General features: G+C 44.4%; 1 protein-coding gene across 3 annotated transcripts in view; it reads right to left on the reverse strand.

Moving 5' to 3' along the window:
- The window catches only part of ank3b (ankyrin 3b), a 372,799-nt gene that overhangs the window by 90,209 nt on the left and 261,649 nt on the right, over positions 1 to 20,941 (reverse strand). For all 3 annotated transcript variants that reach the window (XM_059653155.1, XM_059653157.1, XM_059653156.1), the window contains exons 25-27: positions 10,782 to 10,875; positions 8,238 to 8,300; positions 2,179 to 2,285 (exon numbers count right to left, since the gene is read on the reverse strand). In XM_059653155.1, the coding sequence (XP_059509138.1) occupies positions 2,179 to 2,285; positions 8,238 to 8,300; positions 10,782 to 10,875 (264 nt within the window). The remainder of the gene's footprint in view (positions 1 to 2,178; positions 2,286 to 8,237; positions 8,301 to 10,781; positions 10,876 to 20,941) is intronic.

A 20,941-nucleotide genomic window follows, 5' to 3' on the forward strand; every position in this document is an offset into this window, starting at 1 on the left:
TCCCTATAGGACAATGGTGACCCAGACAGGTTTTGATGACAACCGATGGTCACCATCGCCAAGGACAGCTTTATATTCTGGAATTATTCATTAGATTCAAATTCTACCCGGTACACGGCAATGTAGAACCAACGGCCCCAGGCATCAGCCCAAACCTCTGCTCTACCAATCTGGTGACATTAGCACTCCGTCAACATGTACCACTAATGCTGCCAGATCTGCTGAACACTTCCAACACTTTGTGATTTGACACCATGCGAAGCATTTTGCTTTTATTCTGCCCATGGACCTGCGTTGGTCGTCAATGCACATGTCACAGGGCGTTCTTTGCATCAAACTGAGAGGCTGAAGAGAGGGATCAGAGCAGCTATACGTGAGCAAGCCACTCTCCCACACAAGAGGCCATTGTTCATTCGCAACGCAATTTCTGTTTTGTCACTTTAGAGGTCTGGTTAGCAAAGATCAGCCAATCTCTGATTTCAAATAAACACCACAACTGCCACTCGAGTTTGAAAATTCTACCACTTCTTGTGTGTACGAAGGTTTCTTCATTTCACTGCTGAAACATCGGGCAGCAGGTTTTAGACTATACTTCCAGTCCTAGGCTCCTCAACCTGTGGAAATAATCCTATCCTATCCCTTTCATATCTTGAAAACATTAGTTCAATCACTTTCTAAATTCCATGGAATACAACACTGGGATTATGGAATCTCTCCTCGTAATTTAACCCTTAAGAATCAATGTGTCACTCTACTAAACTAGGCTCCACTCCCTCTCAGGCCATTATATCACTCTTGCGGTGAGAAGCCCAGGCTGCTCACCGTACTATCGGAGTGTCCTAACCAGGGCTTTGTATACCTGAAGAGTGCCTTTAAACCTGTAGTTCACTACTCCCCAGATACAAAGACTAGAATTTCATTTGCCTTTCTGGCTACTTACTGCAACTGGTCATGATGTTGGAGTAATCTGTCCACATGGACACACCTAATTCTCTATAGGCCTCCACTGTTTATCATTTATGTCCAAAGTAATGATCTTATATCTACTGACATGTATGGACAATAGACAAAGCAGTGAGACATATTGTTAGGGCACAGCAGGTTACACGTCTTGACGATTAAAGGTACAACACCTTATCTGAAAGGCAGTCCCTCTGACAGTGTGATGCCCTCTCAGTGCTGAACTGCACTGTGAATATACCTGAGGGTCTGCAGTGGGACTGGAACAAATGACTACGAGACAGAAATGGCACACACTGAGCATGTGCTGTCTCAATTGGTGTCTTTGATTGTGTGTGGCTTCAGTTGCCTTTGGACTCTACAGAGCCCTTTCGCAGGATGTGGTCAGAGGAGCTTTGGTGAGTTATTGCAATGCACCTTATATGTGGTACACACTGCTGCCAGGGGAGGGAGTGAGCACTGAAGGTGGTAGGAGTGATGACACCTAAGTGCGGGCTGTTTGGTCTTCGACTGTGCCAAACTACTTGAGTGTTGCTGGAGCAGCACCCACCCAGGCGAGTGGGGAGAATTCCATCACACTCCTGACTTCGGGGAGTGGGAAATGCAAGGGGTAAATGGGAAAATGCTCCGGTGGGCACAAAGCTAGGGATCCCTGGTATTTACAACCGTGGAATGAATGATCATTTGTGGATTCTGGGTGCAGCGCAGGTTTTGCGGGGCTGAACAGTTATTTGCTTGACTTGGTTATCAGAACAGAGGCGAACTATTTGGGTGGCCAATCCGACAGAGGTCTGAGGCATAAGGCCAACAAATCATGGTTACCAAAGCTGCATTGACGTAACGCCACTTCATTGAAGGCCACATTGTCAACAGGAGGAAAAGCTGAGCACAGCTTGAGTTTCGAAACAAGGGCCTTCTTTCATCATGGGGTTCCCTTGTTGCAAGGTGCAACATGTGATGGCAGGTCACAACTGAATGACATTTAAGGTTCGAGTGAGATCCCAAGGCAAGCTGTAGGACAGACTAACCCAAAGCTGTGGTTTTGCCCATCAGGGCAAATGTCTGAGTATCTAGCAATGCTGCTACTGTCATGGAAATCCAAAACAAAAACATGAGGAGGAGGAAACATTAGCCTTGCGTTGAATCAGCAGGAAGTTCTGTTGATGTGAGGATGTGACACTTTGTCCGAAAGGCTGGTCTGTAGGAACTACACCTTACCCTGAATGAATGGGGCTGGAGACCAGGTTGACGTTGTCGAGTGTGTCTGCCGTCCAGCTGAACCTTTTCAATGAGTCGCTGTCATACTCTCTGGAAACCGCCAGGTGCTGCAAATGTGGAGAGAGGGAACAAAATGGTGAGCTCCCAACATGTCAAAGTCAGTCAAAAACAAAACAGCTCCTCATCTCCCAGAAACAGGACTCTGAAAGGGGAACAACAGAGAAATGGGAGAGATGAATCTGGCCCCTGAACCTGCTCGGTCCCTCCATTTTCAGAAACCTCTACTCTGTTTCCTTATCATTGCTCTAATTGTGTTAGTGGTTTGGGGCGGCACGGTGGCTCAGTGGTTAGCACTGCAGCCTCACAGCGCCAGGGACCCAGGTTCAATTCCAGCCTCAGGCAACTGTCTGTGCGGGGTTTGCGCATTCTCCCTGTGTGTGCGTGGGTTTCCTCCGGGTGCTCCGGTTTCCTCCCACAGCGCAAAGATGGGCAGGCTAGGTGGATTGGCCATGCTAAATTGCCCGTAGTGTTCAGGGATGTGTGGGTTATAGGAGAATGGGTCTGGGTGGGATGCTCCAAGGGGCAGTGTGGACTTGTAGGGTCGAAGGGCTTGTTTCCACACTGTAGGCAATCTAAACAGTTAAGAACACGAGCACAGCTGGCTTTAACCAAAAATGCATCAAGGCTTATTAAACAAGGCCTGTTCAGGAAATACTCCTGATGGTTGGACACATAGTGTGAGGAAACACTTGAGAAGATAGCCCTGCAATATTAAACCTCCACTCACTATTTTTGTAAAAAGAAATAACCGACCGAAATCCATTTGCAATTGGAATATTCAACAGCCAGTAATGTACAAGCATTCCAATGTGAGCTCTAGCCTTGGGAGGTACAGGGAAGGGGTTCCTAAGGTTATACAGCTGATGAGGTGACACTACTTTGTTGGATGCTACTGATTCTCTGGAGAGAATTAAAGGGATAACCTTTCATAGTCTATGATTGTATGAGAGGACTATGCTGCTAGTCACCCATCTGGAAGTGGAGTTGGTGCAGTTTTGAAAGTGATCATAAGCTGTTATCCTGGCAGTTTTCAATCTTCCTCGTATTGAGTAGAGCAGGTGGAAAGTTTGCTTTGGAATGTGAGGTTGTTGAAATTGTGACTTATTTCTCATGAGTATGTGAAGAGACTGTCAAGGAGCATTGCAATGTGAGATGGAGCATTTGGATTGAGCGGCCAGAATGTTCTGATGCTCAAAAGTAGAAAACAGAAAGAAGCTAATTAAAGTGCCAAATTGCAAAGGTTTTTGACGACAGTACGACTGAACACGTGGGATGGGTAAAGAAGAAAAGACAGTAACAGCAAAACAGAATTGTTTCAAAGGGCCAGTTTTTGAGATGCAAACTCCTTAAAAAAAGATTTGGATTAAAAAAAAATGATTAAGGCTCATTTGGCTTGGTGGCAAAATTGAAAGCAGCATGGGGAGGTTTAGGAGATTGAAAAATAATATAAAACATTCAGGAGACGAGCAAGGGATTTATAAAACAGCATGAGAAATGGCATAAAACACAAAGTTGTAGAGAGTGCACCATAGCTTCAAGGGTGAAAAATGAGCAGTAAAATATCCTGCTGGCCAGTCAACTCAAGAAAAGGTGTTAAGACAGATCGGCCCAGAAGAGAATTGACAAATGGAATATGGAGGTTAATGTTAGATTTGGGGTGGTTTAAAAGCCAAATGCCTGAAGTTATGAAGAGTGCACATATCAGGGAGGTTACTGGGGACGTTATGAGGCCTCAAGTGCAGTGAGGGTCTGGCGATTTCCACGTCAGGGTGCTGAAGGGCCAGCTCAGATTAATACGAGCCCACTTGTAGCTGTCTTTCCAAGTTCACCGAACTCGTGCCAAATCCCAGAAAACCTGGGAAATAGCAAAGGTGACTCCCATCTTCAGAAAAGGTGGTGGGATAGGAGCCACTAAATGAGAAGCAGGGAAGCCTTACCGTTTAGAAAGTGCCATAAAGGAATGATTCAAGGGGCATGAATGAATCAGTAACAATCTCCACTGCTTTGGGAACTGGCACTCTTCTTGGCCAATGAATTGAATCTTTTTGAGGAGGTGATGAACAATTGATTAGAGACCGAGAGAGAAAGACATTGGATATTATTGACTTGAGTTTCAGGGTGGCACTGAGCCGTACACAAACTCCAAACTCATGGGACAAAGCATCAAATGGGCTGGAAAGGCTAGGACGTTTCTCATTGGAGCGTAGGAGGTTGAGCGGTAAACCTTACAGAAGTTTATAGGATAGTGAGGAGTATACGTAAAAGTTAATGGTACTTGTATTTTCCCCAGGATAGGGGATTTCAAGATTAGGAGGCACATTTTTAAGGTGAGAGGATGCAGATTTAAAAAAGACATGAGGAGCAAATTTTTTACATAGAGGGCAGTTCGCATGTGGAATGAACTTCCTGAGGAAGTGATGGATGTGCGCACAATTACAACGTTTAAAAGTCACGTGGACAAGTACATGAATAGGAAAGGTTTGGTGGGATATGGGTAGGGAGCAGGCAGGTGGGACTAGTTTAGTTTTGGATTTTGGTGAGACTGAGGGATCTATTTCCATGTTGAACATCTCTATGGCTTTCTGAATGGGCAAATATTTGAATGCTGAGCAGTGAATCACAATCATAGACAAATATCTGCTTGGTCGCCATTGAGAAGCAGTGTCATGTGACTTATGGCTGTGGCAATTGTTGTGTATAATTTTTAAACCAATAATGTCGACGGAAGGGATTGTGCCCAAATTCTGGACTTGCAGGGCGGTACTGGGTAGAAGTGGTCCACAATGGTTAGGGATGGAGGTGGAATACGTGGTTGGAAGCTTAGGGAGGGATGGTGCCCCGGAATACTGGGGGGAAGTCAGGAACAGAAGATGAGTGAGAGGTCGCCGATGGGAGGTTGGGAAGTAGGGAACAGTTGATGGGTGGAATGTCATGCTGCATACGTCACATTTCCATTCAACTGCCAGAACATATAGGAGCAGAATTAGGTTATATCTTCCCTGTAACCTTTCTTCCCCTTACTAATCAAGAACCTATCTGTCTTAAAGACACTCAATGACTTGGCTCCACAGCCCTTTGTGGCAATGAGTTCTACTGAGCCACCACCCTCTGGCTGAAGAAATTTCTCCTCCTCTCGGTTCTAACAGGTCACCCTTTCACTCTGAGGCTATGCCCTCATGTCCTAGCCTCTCCTACTTGTGGAAACATCCACTCAATCCAGACCTCTTCGTATTCTGTAAGTTTCAGTCAGCTCCCTGTTCATCCTTCTAAACTCCATCGAGCACCAACCGTCTTCAACTGATCCTCATAGTGATAGACCGTTTATTCCCAGGATCATTCCAGAAACCTCCTCCGGAACCCCTCCAACACCAGCGCATCCTTCCTTAGGATCAGGGTCCAAAACTGCACACAATATTCCAAAATGTGGTCTGACCACAGCCGGGTTCCTCAAGCATCTTGGAAGAGATTCATTCCCTTCTTCAGGGTAGCAAAGACATTGAGGCAGCAAAATCTACCATGTCCATCTGAGATTCCGATTTTAATCTTTTGGCCGAGGATTGCCTTTGTTGTGGGCTGACCAAGGCTCCCCCTGTTCAGGATGTGACCTGAATGAGAGCCTTCACTAAATTGGTGTTCTCTGAGATCAGTCGGACTGGCGAGTGTGTCCACTTCCATTGGAATACCCTGTAACTCATGCTCCATTGCTGCATTTTCCTATGATAAAGCCAGTTGTAGTGCCTGTTTGAAGCCCAGTTGAGCTTCAGCTGGCAGGTGCTTTTGCATGGTTACATCATCAATTCCACACACCAGATGGTCTCATTAGGGATTAAACCAGAATCAAATGCCTCAGCCAGTCATCTTAACCCAGTCAAAAATCCTGATACAGATTCCCCTGGTTCTCGAATCGCTGAGAAGAACAATAATAATTCAGAATCGGAGTAGGCTTGAGGTTGTAATATTCTGTAACTAAATCCACCAAATTTTGAAAGATTTTAGTATTTGGTGGCTCAGGGAAAGTTAGGTTCCTCGTAGCCAAAAAAGCTGTGGGTCCACAAGCTGTCAGGAGAGTTCCTCATTGCTCTTCATCTGCCACAATGTCATTTACCCGGAAAACATTACGCATTCTTTCCGCACACTGGGCCCCATCTTAGAAGGCAAGATCGAACGAGTCAGGCTTTCCAAATCACACCATGATGCCAGAAATGGTCACCCCAACTCAAAGACGACAGTTGTGCGCGAATTTCTTCAGCAGCATATTTTGCTTTTGTCACCACTCTACACTGCTGGTATCCTGTTACCAAGTCGCCTTTTACTTACTCGTGGAAAGTCCTTGACCATGATCCAGCTCCCTCAGAGCCAGCCCTCAGAGTGAGCAGCATGTCTCACACTCCTGTCCTTATCTGACAGCCAGACTAACAGCCCCAATCAGGGAACCCACTCGAGAAGGTCCATGCGGCTGACCTCGTTGCAACTGGTACAGGGCGCAGTTCAAGTAAGTAATTTGATAGCTGGAGCTTTCCCTCATGAGGCATAATTATGGTGGAACTGAATTAGTCAAGGCTGTTAAATGATGCAAATTACATTTCAGCCTTTTTCAATTACAGGAAAGCTGTATGTCTGTTAGCTTGAAGATAAACATGTATTTAATATGATGTCAATTGTACGATTTGGGGCAAGGTAGTAGGTAATGACAGCCTGATCAATGCTGATCAAACATTCCTCATGGATTAATGCAAATCCTGGTAACAAAGAAAATATTTTGTGGAGGAGTAAATCAATTGAAAAATACAGGGGGAGAGTATACAAGTGGCAAGGGTGGGGTCAGAGAGGTATTATAACAACAGGTAACCAGCAACTGATTGTCAACAACAATCATTCATGGATTTAGTAACTCTGCAGAATGTGAAGAAAACAAAGTCTTTGTCAGCACTGCACACTAATATGTTGTTGTCAGTGGGCAGGAGGTGATTGGAGCTAGTGTTCAATGCATACTTACAATCTGATACTAGACTTTCGGGCTATGAGATGTTCTCACTTGGTAAACTGGAAATATTTTCTTTCCACAAGTGAGTGAATGAATGTAAGATCATCATCAAGAGGGCTGTTAGCTCATTCAGTGTCCCAGGTGAGACCTCTTCTAGAGTACTGTGCCCAGTTCTGGTCACCCTGTTGTAGGAAGGATATTGTTAAGCTAGAGCGGGTCCAGAAGAGATTTACCAGGATGTTGCCAGGATTGGACGGCTTCAGTTACAAGGAGAGGCTGGATAGGCTGGGGCTTTTTCCACTGGAGCGTAGGAGGTGGAGAGGTGACCTTGTAGAGGTTTATAAAATCATGTGGGGTATAGATAGGATTAACTTTGGGTGTCTTTTCCCCCAGATGGGAAATGTCAAGGGCACATTTTTAAGGTGAGAGGAGAGAGGTTTAAAAAAAACACCAGGGGTTTTTTTTTACAGAAGGTGGTTTTCGTGTGTGGAATGAACTTCCTGAGGAAGTGGTGGGTGTGGGCACAATTACAACATTTAAAAGACACTTAGACAAGTAAATGAATAGGCGACATATGGAGGGATATTGGGCCAGAATCAGGCAGGTGGGACTACTTTAGTTTGGGACTATGTTTGGCGTGGACTGGTTGGACTGAAGGGTTTGTTTCTGTGCTGTATGACTCCATGAGGAACAGAAGCAGCAATGGGAGCAGAACCATTGACATACGTTAAAAGGAATGTGAATAAATATGGAACATTTTTATTCTACGTAGGGAAGAAGCACAGGACTGGGGCTAAATGGCAGAGCTCATACAGCAAGATGACAAAGACAAGATGGCACAGATGACCTCCTCTGTATTATACACTTGTGTGATTCTAACCGCAGCATCTAGAAATGAAAAGGCTCGTCAGCAAATTAAACATTAAGCCTTACATTTTTCTTTAAATGTGATTGCACAAGTGAAACAGACAGCTCCCACCTGCAGCCAGCAAGCTGGCACTTGGCAATTGCCTACCTTCAGTGAGTTGCTCACGACTGGTCCCCCCATGGAAGGTGCAAGTTCTGGTTGGAAACCCTGCTGAACCAGAACGAAAATCAAGAGATGGCTTTAAATCTTGGAAGACTCTCTTGGGGACCCAAGAATTGGCAAGGACGAAGGCTGTACCAGCAGACAGAAGGGAAGTCTTGGCAACTCTGCTTAAAATTTAGGGAAATGCAACCAGCACCCACAGTCATCAATCCCTGGTTTGCATATCTTGCCCGAGATTGGAGCTTTAAAGTTTAAAACCATGAGAGGCGATTCCCTCTCTGTGTCGTGAAACATTCTGTAGATACATGTTTGCAATTTTACTACACCCAGAGCTGGCTATGCCATTTTCATTTATTTATTCACTGACATTACATTTTCGACATTTCCGCACCCCACCCCCCACCCCCCTCCCCCCCAAAAAAAAGGGGTGTGCTGGTCCCTGTCAGGGAAAGGAAAAGCAACATGTCCCCATTAATATGCGTCTGCAAAAATATCACTATTGGCATCCGTACAACAAAATGATGGGTGCTAAATGAGTCTACAGTTCATGTAGCAGAAGACCCTTCATACCAGTGCACGTGTTAAATCAAAGAGCCTGTAAGGGTTACAACTGATTGACGAGATAGGGAAAGCACTACAACTGTTTCTTCCTTCATGTTACTGTGACTTTGCAATGCAGTGACTGAGTACCCCGAGCAAGAGCTAGAAAATATAATGTACACTCCTTGAGTTATGAAGATAGAATGGATCACCCTGCAACAACTTGAAATAATATTGTGAGAGTTTCAATCCAATATGAAAACTACCCAACGCGACTAATCACTCTTGGCCCTGGATGTCTCCAGGGTTTTTTTTTCATGCAGTGTTTGCCAGATTAATTTGTAAGAGTTTATGACATTCCAGGGCATATTATGAGCAAATGCCGGAAATTTATAACAGAAGGTCCTTGAGATACTACTCCCATTGCCAAATATTTGAGCAGAAACGGTCTGAGTTGTACAAGAGCCACAGGGAGTGAGAAAGAAGTGTTGCATAGGCGTGTAAACCTTCTAATACATCTCTATTAAGTTTAGTTCTTCCAACTTATCATGCCATGATGTTATTGGGTACATCCACATTCAATTGATTCCTCCACTAACAGCCATCCCTTCTCATGAAAAGCAAGAGGATAGGATGTTAACTTACATTAACGACTGAGATCATGAGTGCAAGGGTGGTGCTGCATCATATCCAAAAATTAGGGGCATTATTCCAATCTTAATTCACATTTGAGAATTGTTAGTTTGTCAAATTTATTCCCACATCTGCATGCAAATTTATATCAATTCTACTAGAACAGTCCCTGCAAAGTCCTGAGGTATTCAGACTCTGTTCAGTTTATAAAGACACCGTTTCTGACAGTAAGTGAGGGCTGAAAGGCACCAGGGTCCAGGTAACAACTGATGTGGCTGTAATGGTTGGGAAGTGAAAGGGAAGAGAGTGGGAAAATATTCTGCCACTTCAGAGAAGGGCACTTTTTTTGTTATTGTTAATGTGAGCAGGGAATTATCGCCCTTCACAGCAGAAGAACTCAGTGGCTGAAGTGCTTGGTGAACAATGGGGCTTTGTGATCTCAGACGTTTAGAACGATGCAGGACAACAGACCGTGACAGACTGAGCAGTTGTCAAACCATGGTACATTGTCAAATAGCAGCAAGCATTTTCCTGGTTCATTCAAATATTGATCAAGCAAATTAAATGATAACCAAAAGGTTGGTTGGTGGGAGGGCAGCCTTGCTGCAAATCTCGATATTCTCTCACCAACCTACTCCGCGATATTATCACACACCTCTAGAGAAGGAGGGATTTGCATGATAGAATGACATCTTCCAACCTGCGGGGTTGGTTGAGAGAGGCTGACCATCATTCAATTTAGGCTCTGAATACTACAGAGAAAATCTTAAGTTCAACTCTGAGCTCAAGCAAATAACATGGCTTTGTTTCTGAACAAAGTGGAAGCTGGGGAGCTGGCTTCAATTTCACTCAATGTACTTTCCATTTGCAATCAATCAAGCGGGTAGAGGGCAAGCAAAACGGTGTGGAGGTAACTTCCTCCCTCAGTGATAGTAGGAATTGCAGATGGTGGAGAATCTGAGATAACAAGGTGTAGAGCTGAATGACCACAGCAGGCTGAGCAGCATCAGAGGAACAGGCAGGCTGACATTTTGGGCCTAGACCCTTCTTCAGAAAAGGGTTTTCTGATTTTCTGAAGAAGGGTCTAGGCCTGAAACGTCAGCCATCCTGCTCCTCTGATGCTGCTTGGCCTGCTGTGGTCATCCAGCTCCACACCTTGTTGTCGCTTCCTTCTGCAATGGATGGGGAACAAATGGCAACATTGTCAAAGTGTGACAATCTCAGCTGGCAACACTGAGCAGTAAAATGGGAAAGAAACAACATTGTTCAGTCATACATTACACTGTAAGCACGGCCAACGTCAACTGAAATCATAGTCTAAACTGCAATGGAGCAGGCATTCAGATGTGCACTTACCACCTCCTTTGTCATCTCTTCAATCATGATGCTATCCCGTGTGTACGGACTCCGGTTCAGCGAGTATGACCTATCCGAACTGAAGGAGCGAAGGCTGTTGTGTTTACAAGTTACCAATCAAGGGGTAGATGATAGGCAGGCAGAGGGGAGGAAAAGAAACTCATTAATGCATGCACCTTCCAGGGGGAGGCAGACGGGCAGAAGGGGGAGGGCATGAAAGGAAACGCACCAACAGCACCCAAAAATCAAACAAACTAATAGCAACAAAAAGAGAAACTTTTTTTTGTTATTTCCAGAGATCGTTTCAAAGCAGATCAAATGCCAAAATGTCTTTGTTTGGATGAACTCAAACAAAAGGTTGAAATTATGAAAAACGACTGAGCAAAACATGCTCTTGCCCCATCCCTTGCTCCGACGCTGTGCAGCTATAATACCACCAGTGCTGATCCAAATAAGGCTGACTAAATCCTGACCTTCTGGGGGAGAAAAAAAACGATCCCTTCTGCGCCCTCACAGCAGCAGAGGACCGCACTGCCCAATGAGTCAATTGTGTGTCACTCATTGCGCTGCCTGAACAACAAAATGCTGCTGCACTTCCTTCCAGCCAAGACAGGTTTCCATTTGCAGCACTCGGCATTTTCGGTAAAAGAAGACGCTCTTATGCGAATCAGGACAAATGAAAAATACGATCAGTAAATGCTTTCAGATCATTTTAAAATCGAGGATCTTCTTTCTAAGAACTGTCCTCTCACCACACTCATTCAAGCATGCTGCATAGGGGCAACTGAAATCACTACTCAGCTTGTACACTAAACCTTGCAGCGGAAACAATATACTTATATAAGTCAGTACACATATAAGTGTATATCGCACCTTCAATGCAATAAAATGCTCCCCTATAATTCACAAGACTGTTATTAAACACAGTCTGATACCGAGACACAGTAAGACAATATTAGTGACTGTGACATAGTTAAGGAGGAGATGAGGTCAAAGACAGATGGAGAAGTGTGAGAAATGAGGAGAAAATGGCCTGCTTACACACTGTACGGATTCTATTCTATTCAATTCTATTTGATTCCATTTTAACCTCTATCACAAGAGTTCCAGTCAATTTCGACACAACTGTTGCTCCTTAGTTAGGGCTGATTTACTTTGAAAGGACTGGCGATCAGATTTACTCAACACTATTCTACAACCTACACATAGAATGGCTTGAAAAATAAATCATATCGCTAGCTTTGTTTTCTTCCCCACTCGCCCACTACCTTACTTTGGGTTGAAGGATGTCTCAAAATTGTTTATACTTTGATTTTTTGCAAATAGAGACTTATCTTATTTAAACAAAAAGCAGGCAAAGGTTAAAAATGGTTTTCAGAACAGGGGCAGCCTTTTGTCAAGGAGTGACACAAACTTTGAACTTCTGGTTTTAAAAAGAAGAACGGTCCCGGCAAACTTAGGCTTCAGTCTTCAGAAGGCAATAATCTGATTGGGAAACCTCGGCTAAAAACGGCAATGGCAGATGCCATTAGTGGTACTGGAATCTTGTGCAGCTTCAGAACAGACTATTCCTGGTCCTACGTGTACACAAACACACATGTGCATAGTTCAGTGCTGATCCCACATTGGTGAACTGCACATAAATTAGGCTGGGTTACATATTGTAGCCGATCAGTGGATTTGAAGATTGTCGATTCATAGAGGTCTGGGGACTGCAATGCCTGCTCCATACCCTTCCACTGCAAAATACAAAGTGGGGTTTTAAAGAATAAAACATTTTTGTTTCCCAGTAGCCGTGAATATTGTTCACAGCTGATGAAAGCACATAATACTCCAATTCTGCAAATAAACATCCTGGTGGCAGCCTATCACTGCAAAGCTCCCAAGTTTTCAAAAGAAGTCAAATGTATTTAAAACAAACCACCAACTTTTCAGAATTAAAATGAGAGCGGGAAGACAAAAAGCAGGGTCCAAAAAGTGCCTTCTGAATAAACATGGTGCGCCCCTGGAAGATACATACAAAGGCAGGCTTAAGAACTAACATACCGGCTGTGAGGCTACAGCAACAGCAAATCAAACGCGAAGGGGAGGGGAGCAGCCAAGGCTCAAACCTGACCAGGTTTGAGAGATAGGGAGCAGCGTTAATAGCATCACATCAGCGCTTTAAAGGATCAACGCCCCCTTGCCAGCAGGAAGCAGAACACAGCAGTATTCATTATGGAGTTTGACAGAGTCTATTACAAATCACAAAACCACCCGTTCCAAAATGTTACCCAAAATCACCAAAGGCACATCATCCAGAAAGAACTTCTGTCAAAATAGCCAGGCACACCAGTCACAAAATACTAACCATTACATAGTTTAACAAGGACTTTAGATCAACAAGATTCATCTGATAAAACGACAAGGAACTCATTCAGTTATGAAAATAGCCACTGGGTAGTTAGTTAATTTTCCTTTAGAAAGATACTTCAGTTCATTTTAATTAGCTTGTGTGCTGAATAACATAGACATTTGGTTTGGGGGCAGTGGGAGTGGATTCTGGACAGTGAGAATTGGACAGAGAAAGAAAGTCAATGAATTATTTCAAGCTGCTGCAGACCCATGCTGCTAAACTCAAGAGGAAGCGCTATTCCTCTGTTTTTTTGCAGATCAGGATACCAGCATTCACAGACCCAAGGAGTAATGGTGAAGAATTCTAATTTTCACTCCTCTCACTTGGAAAAGAGCAGGGGAAAAGCTGAAGAGACTGGCATGTTTCTGGCGACAGAACAGAACTGATTCCTACAAATTCTGGGATTAACCTTCAGCAATGGCCCAAATTGGTCAAAGCTAGTTGAGAACGCAGCACCCATTCACAACATGTTGGAATCATACTGCGGAGAATGTTCTGTGCAAATATTGCAAAGGTTTCTGGAGTTTGAAAGGACAGGCTTCAAGAAAATGCAGAATGGGGTGAAGAATCTTAGAAGGTGCACAAGAAAGGGTATGAGATTTACCACAAAAAAAAGCAGGAAGTATCAGAAACTGTCATTGAGGATACAAGTCAACTTCATTCCGGTTGAGTCAAAACAAATCAATGAACTAGTAAGTGCAATATGGTTAACAAGATCGGAAAATCTAGGAGTAGGAGTTGGCCATTCAGCCTATCAAACCTGATCTGCTATTCAAGAAGATCTCGGCGGATCTGATTGTGACCCTCACTCCACTTCCCTGTGCAGCCCAACATAACCCTTGTCCTCCACTCTGATCACATACCTGTCTAATTCAGCACTGAACATATTCAATGATCCTGTTTCCACTATTCCCCATAGAAGAGGATTCCAAATGCTAACTGCTCTCAGAGAAGAAATTCCTCCTCATTTCTGTTCAAAATGGGAGACCCTTTATTTTGAAACTTTAGATTTCCCATGACAGGGCACAAGCTCTGACCATTTGCCCACGAATTTAACAATTCAATCAAGTCAAATGCTTTGTACCTTTCTGTTGCCGTCTGTAAGACTCACTGAGCCACCTAATTTGGTGTCTCCAGCAAATTTGGAGAGATGTTATTCCACTCCTTCAAGCAAGACAATAATAACTTTATTAAAAGCTGTGGCCCCAGAGCAGACTATGGGGGAAGTCACTAGCCACAGCCTTCCAAAACTTGAGAACATACCCTCCTCTCCACCAAACCCCTATATATCGTCTGCTTTAGGTGTCAATTGAGAGGCTAACATTGGTGAGGATGCTAGAAGAATCCATCAGTTCTCCTTCAAAGGGATTTTTTCCATCTATCCCGGAAAGCTAATGGAGCCTTAGTTTAATATCCCAGTCAAAAGACAACACCTCTCACAGAACTCCCTCAGCACTGCACTGCAGTGTCAGTGTGGATGAAGTGCTTAGTCTCTGCACTGGGGACTGAACTGAGAACTTCCTAACCCAGAAAAGGTGAGAGGACTGCAACTGACTCACAGCTGATGCTGAGGGGCGGGTGGAAACCAGCTGAGGTAGAACAGCAAGCTCAGAGCGGAGTCTTAGATTTAGATTGCACTGCATGGTTGGAAGTGTACAGAAGTGGATGGGGTGTGCTGGACTGAGGAAAAACGAAGGTGGGTGTCAGCATTCTTCCTGAGTCATAGAGGTCTACAGCGTGGAAACACCTCCAATGGCCCAACTGTCTAACTCACCACCCACTGTGTGGAAAAAATAATTGCCCGTCTGGACCCTGTTGTATTTCTCCCCTCTCACCTTAAACCTATAGCCTCTAGTTTTAGATTTCCCCACCACGGGGAAACGCTGTTCACTATCTATCTTGTCTATGCCTCTCATGATTTTATAGGCCTCTATAAGGTCACGCGTCAGTCTCCTACACTTCAGGGAAAGAAGTCCCAGCCTATCTAACTTCCCCTTATAACTCAAACCTTCCAGTCCAGGCATCTTTTCTGCACTCTTTCTATTTTAATAGTAACCTTTCTATAGTGAGGTGACCAGGCCTGCATGCAGTACTCCAAATGTAGCCTCACCAATATTTTGTACAACTACAACACGACGTCCCAACTCCTACATTCAGTGCTCTGACCAACGAAAGCAAGCATCCTGTCTACCTGTAACACCATTTTTAAGAAGCTCGGAACGGGTAGCCCTAGATCTCTTTGTTCAATGACACTCCCCAGGGCCATTTCATTGACTGTCTAAGTCCTGCCCTGGTTTGACCCACCAAAATGCAACATCTTGTACTTATTTAAACTCCATCTGCCATTCCTCAGCCCACTGGCTCAGTTGATCAAAATCTGCATTTCCGGATAACCATCTTCATTGTCCACTATCCCACCAATCTTGGTGACTTCCATAATAGTGGTGGATTGTACTGTCTCTCCCTCCTTCCACTTTTCCAACTACACCTTCATATCAGTGGCTGTCTCTGTTTACCTCTTCCACTTTGAAGAGACAAAAACACATGCAGTTACTCTCTTTCCCATGTGAACAGAGGAAAGAGGATGACCTTTGAGCGTGCACTGCTGTACAGTGCAATCCCGATGGTTAACCCACCTCAACTTCACCTCCCACCCATTTTCTTGGGTTCCTTAGCATTGAAAAATCAAACAATTTCTGATTTAAATGAGGCACGTCCTGGGTTGCAAACAGGTGCTGTTCCAGAGTCCAAGGCAGAACAAAATGCAGGACGATGGAAAGCAGCCATAGGCAAGCACAGGAAACATTCAGATTTTAGGGTCTTAAAAAAAAACAGCCCTGTACGGGATCATGTTTGTATGTACGAGTGGTCGTAAGTTGGACATGAGTAAATTGGAGACACCCCGTGCACTGACTGGGTGAGTATCCACAGGTTTCAGAGATGGAGAATTCCAAGGATCCAAAGCTCCTTCAGGTGAAAATATTTCTCATCTCACTTCAGCCCTAAACAGTGAAACTCTTAGTCTGAGACTGTTAACCACTGTTCTAGATTTCTCAGTCAGCTGCCCATCTTCCCGGCATTCTCCCTATCAAACCCCTACAGATTTTTCAAGAGGGACAGCCCGTACTCTTCTAATTTTCAGGGAATGTTAGGGGCTGCAAGGGAACTCCATGCTTAGTTTACTGTATTTCTTTGTTCCCCATTCTAGTGTCTCTGGTGTCTGCCTGTAAGGGACCCTGCACCCACTGAACTAATCTTGACATACCGATAGAAATATTTACAATCTGTTTTGTCTCGCTTGTTTACCTCCACATTCTACTTTCTCTTAGATCTCTTTGTCATCATGTGCTGAGTTCTCAAAATCCTCTAAATCTTCCAGCTTACATCTCTTTTTGGCAACATTGAAGACTTTTTCTTTAATTGTACACAATCTTTACTGTGCCTTGGAAAATATGAGTGAACCATTTTTTTCCTGTGGGGACTTTATTCCTTAACAGGCTCACATTTCGTTGCAAATGATGATGGATTGTCACAGCCTTTACCTGCCATCATAGCATTTCACCTAGTTTCCCAGTCTACTTAGGCCAACCTGTCCCTCATTTTGATGTCATTTACTTTGCTCAGAGTTCAAACTTGAGCTTTGGACTGAACTGGCTTGTTTTCAAATTGAATATTAAATTCTACCATATTGTCATAATTGTTTCCAAGGTATTACTTTACCAAATGGTTATTTGTAAGCATCTGAATGAAGTGTCATCGTCCCAGATAAGTGCACTATCTTTGCTGGAGTTCCATGCTGGAATCCTTCCGATTAGTTTTCCTCCTGACTACAAACGGCATCCCATGTGACTGAGACAAAGGTAAACTTTCTGTCTCAGGCTGCCAGCACCCTTTGATATATTTAATCGCACCATCCTGTTCAAACTGGGTGGGAACTTCATTCACTTGTTTCCATTATCATCTCTCTGACCAAAGCCAGACAGTCATTTTTGATGTCTTTTCCTCCTGCCCTGTCCTCTTAACCCTGATATCAAAGATCAATGCTCTGGCTCTCCTTATTTCTCACCTACAAGCTGTCTCTTGGTGATGTTATCCAAACACAAGGTTAGTTATCATATATACATGAAGCCTCCTAATCACTTCTAGCAATTCCCCGACTGTTGGAGGATTATCAGACTGCTATTACCACATCCAGTACCAGATGAGAGAAGTTTCCTCCAATTAAACATTGCAAAGACTGAAGCCGAAATTTTGAGTTCCTGGTCCAAACTCTATTCTGTAGCTGTCAACTCCATTCCTGTCCATGCTAGTATTTGACGTAAAACTGCTGGCAACCTCAATGTCATGTCTAACTCTGAGTTGGGTTACTGGTCATATATTTGTGTCATTATTAAAACCATCTATTCCAATCTTTGTAACATGGCCCAACCCTATCCCTGCCTCAGCTATTTAGCTGTAAAAATCCTTGTTCATCCTTGAGGCATGGCTTATCCAACATAATCCAGGCTGGTCTCCAGTATTCTACTCTGTTCGACCCTTTGCTAATTTGCAAAGTCTGGTGCCTTTTTTTAAAATTTGCAAATAGTCCTGTTCCACAATCACCCTCATGCCCATTAGCCTGTACTGGCTCTAGGTCAATACCACTTTGACTTTAAGATTCCCACCTTAGATTACACATTCCCTGTTTTGGTTCTTCCCCATCTCTGTAATTTCTCTAGCTCCACAATCCTCTGAGAGATCTGTACTCATATAATTCCGACTTCTTGAGCAGCCCTGGTTTTAAACACTCCATCATTGGCTGGTGTGCCCTTAATTAGCTTGGAGCTAAGCTCTGGAATTCCCCCCCTAAACCTGTCTATTATAACACAGTGTGGAGCTGGAAGAACATGGCAGGCCAGGCAGCATCAGGAGAGTAGGAAAGGTGATGTTTCAGATCAGAACCCTCCTTTTGAAGAAGGGTCTCAACCCGAAACATCAGCATTCCTGCTCCTCTGATGCTGCCTGGCCTGCTGTGTTTCTCCAACTCCACACTGAGTTATTTCAGACTCCAGCATCTGCACTTCTTACTATCTCTCCCTAAACATCTCTGCTTTGCTTGCTTCCTTTACACACTTCTCAAACTACCTCTGCAATTAAGCTATTTGATCTAATAGCTTTTGACATGGTTTTGTGTAAAACTGTGCTTCATAACATTCCTGTGCAATGTCTTGGGATTTTTAAATGAAAAGTGCTGTTTAAGTTGTAGGTATTAGTTAGCTTGTCTCATTACACGACATTTCCATGCTGGTTTCTCAAAACACTGATTTAGCACGCTACACTGATTGCATTCCCTCAACTCTCCCTCCATGGAATTCCTGCAAATTTGCTTTTGTTTAGTCTATAAGAGGGATTAAAGACCCTGATAATTGCAGAATATTTTTCTAATCACCCCATTCAGAGATGCCATTACACACCTCCTGCAACAGGTGGGATTTGAACACAGGGCTTTGTTTCCTACACTTTTAATTTCCTGATTTATGTCCTGTCAAACACTACAAGTACTCTGAACAGGGTAGTAACTATTTTGACCTGCATTTTCTGCTGTTTGTTATTTCTTAGCTCCATGCAAATCAATTCCACTTCTTCACCTTCTGAGTCACTTTCTCTTCTTTCGCGTCTTTCTCTTGTCCTTTACCATCAGGACTACTGCTCCTAATTTTTCATTTTTCCACCTCTTCTCAAAAATCAAGCAGCCCCAAAATAACTTAACTCCCAACCTTGCAGTCACTTTGTAAACACGTCATAGTCATAGTTATTAAATCAAACCAATTACTTCTACTTTGTACAAATTCAACTATTATTGCTAAGTGTTTGCACATTTGGATACAGGTTCTTCAGCTTTAATAGTTTTCTCTTTCCAATATCTCACCTCAATGGCTAATGTCCTTTTATCTCTTATCAGCTCTCTGGTCCTTCCTAACACTGTCTTTATTTTTACTCAACTTCCTTGGGCCTTGATATTTCTTTAACTCCCCTCTCAGCCTCACAATGCCTTACTAGTTTACTGTCAATGTTAGCTGTTCTAGTTATTTGCTTCAGCAGGATTTCAGTCCCAGCCAGTTTCAGAGGATGCAGCTCTGACAGAATCAATCACTCATTCCAGAATTGAATTGAATCACCCACCTCCATTCCAATCTTTCTCCACTTGGAATCAGCAAGCAAATTCTCCTTTAATTGGAGTCATTCCCAGTGCAAAGTAAGATGGTTCGTGTTAGCAACAGAGAAGTTCCCTAGCATCTAGATTGTGAGGAGAGGTTTCAGAATGTTGGGTCAACACTATGGAAAAGAGGGCACCATATTGTAGTGATTGTAATAAGGTCAGCCAGCTGGTCCTAACACAGTATGAGTTCCCTGGTTAGGGCTGTTAATCTGGTCTAATCAGGGAGGCCTGGCTGACAGGTATAAACAGGAATATACTCATCCTCACCCTCAACAACTTCTCTTTCGATTCCTCCTACAGACAAAGGGGGTGGCCATGGGTACCCGCATAGGTCCAAGCTATGCCTGCCTCTTTGTAGGTTATGTGGAACAGTCCCTCTTCCGCACCTACACTGGCCCTAAACCCCATGACTACCTCCGTTACATTGATGACTGTATCGACGCCGCCTCATTCTTCCAAGAGGAGCTCGAACAGTCCACCCACTTCAAGCTTAAGCTCACCTGGGCCATGTCCAACACATCCCTCACCTTCCTGGGCCTCTCTGTCTCCATCTCAGGCAACCACCTAGAAACCGATATCCATTTCAAGCCCACCAACTCTCACAGCTACCTAGGATACACACCCTCCTTCAAAAATTCCATCCCCTATTCCCGATTCCTTCGCCTCCGCCGCATCTGCTCCCAGGATGAGGCATTCCACTCCCGCATATCCCAGATGGCCTCGTTCTTCAAGGACCGCAACTTTCCCCGCCGCAGTGGTCGAGAACACCCTCGACCGTGTCTCCCGCATTTCCCGCAACACATCCCTCACACCCTGCCCCTGCAATAACCGCCCTAAGAGAATCCCCCTTGTTCTCACATACTACTGCACCAATCTCCAGATACAACGCATCATCCTCCGACACTTCCGCCATCTAAAATCCGACCCCACTACTAAAGACATTTTTCCAACCCCACCCTTGTCTGCCTTCCAGAGAGACCACTCTCTCTGGGACTCCCTTGTCTGCTCCACACTCCCCTCCAACTCCACCTCACCTGGCACTTTCCCCTGCAACCGCAGGAAGTGCTACACCTGCCCCAACACCTCCTCCCTCACCCCTATCCCAGGCCAAAAGACGACCTTCCACATCAAGCAGATGATCACCCGCACATCTGCCAATGTGGTATACTGCATCCGCTGTACCCGGTGTGGCTTCCTCTACATTGGGGAAACCAAGCGGAGGCTTGGGGACCGCTTTGCAGAACACCTCAGCTCGATTCGCAATAAACAACTGCACCTCCCAGTCGCGAACCATTTTAACTCCCCCTCCCATTCCTTAGATGACAAGTCCATCCTGGGCCTCCTGCAGTGCCACAATGATGCCACCCGAAGGTTACAGGAACAGCAACTCATATTCCGCTTGGGAACCCTGCAGCCCAATGGTGTCAATGTGGACTTCACAAGCTTCAAAATCCCCCCTCCCCGCACTGCATCCCAAAACCAGCCCAGGTCATCCCCGCCTCCCTCACCTGTTCTTCCTCTCACCTATCCTCTCCCCCTATCTCAAGCTGCACCTCCATTTCCTAC

The sequence above is a fragment of the Stegostoma tigrinum genome, chromosome 20 (assembly GCF_030684315.1).
Source record: "Stegostoma tigrinum isolate sSteTig4 chromosome 20, sSteTig4.hap1, whole genome shotgun sequence".
Classification (NCBI taxonomy): domain Eukaryota; kingdom Metazoa; phylum Chordata; class Chondrichthyes; order Orectolobiformes; family Stegostomatidae; genus Stegostoma; species Stegostoma tigrinum.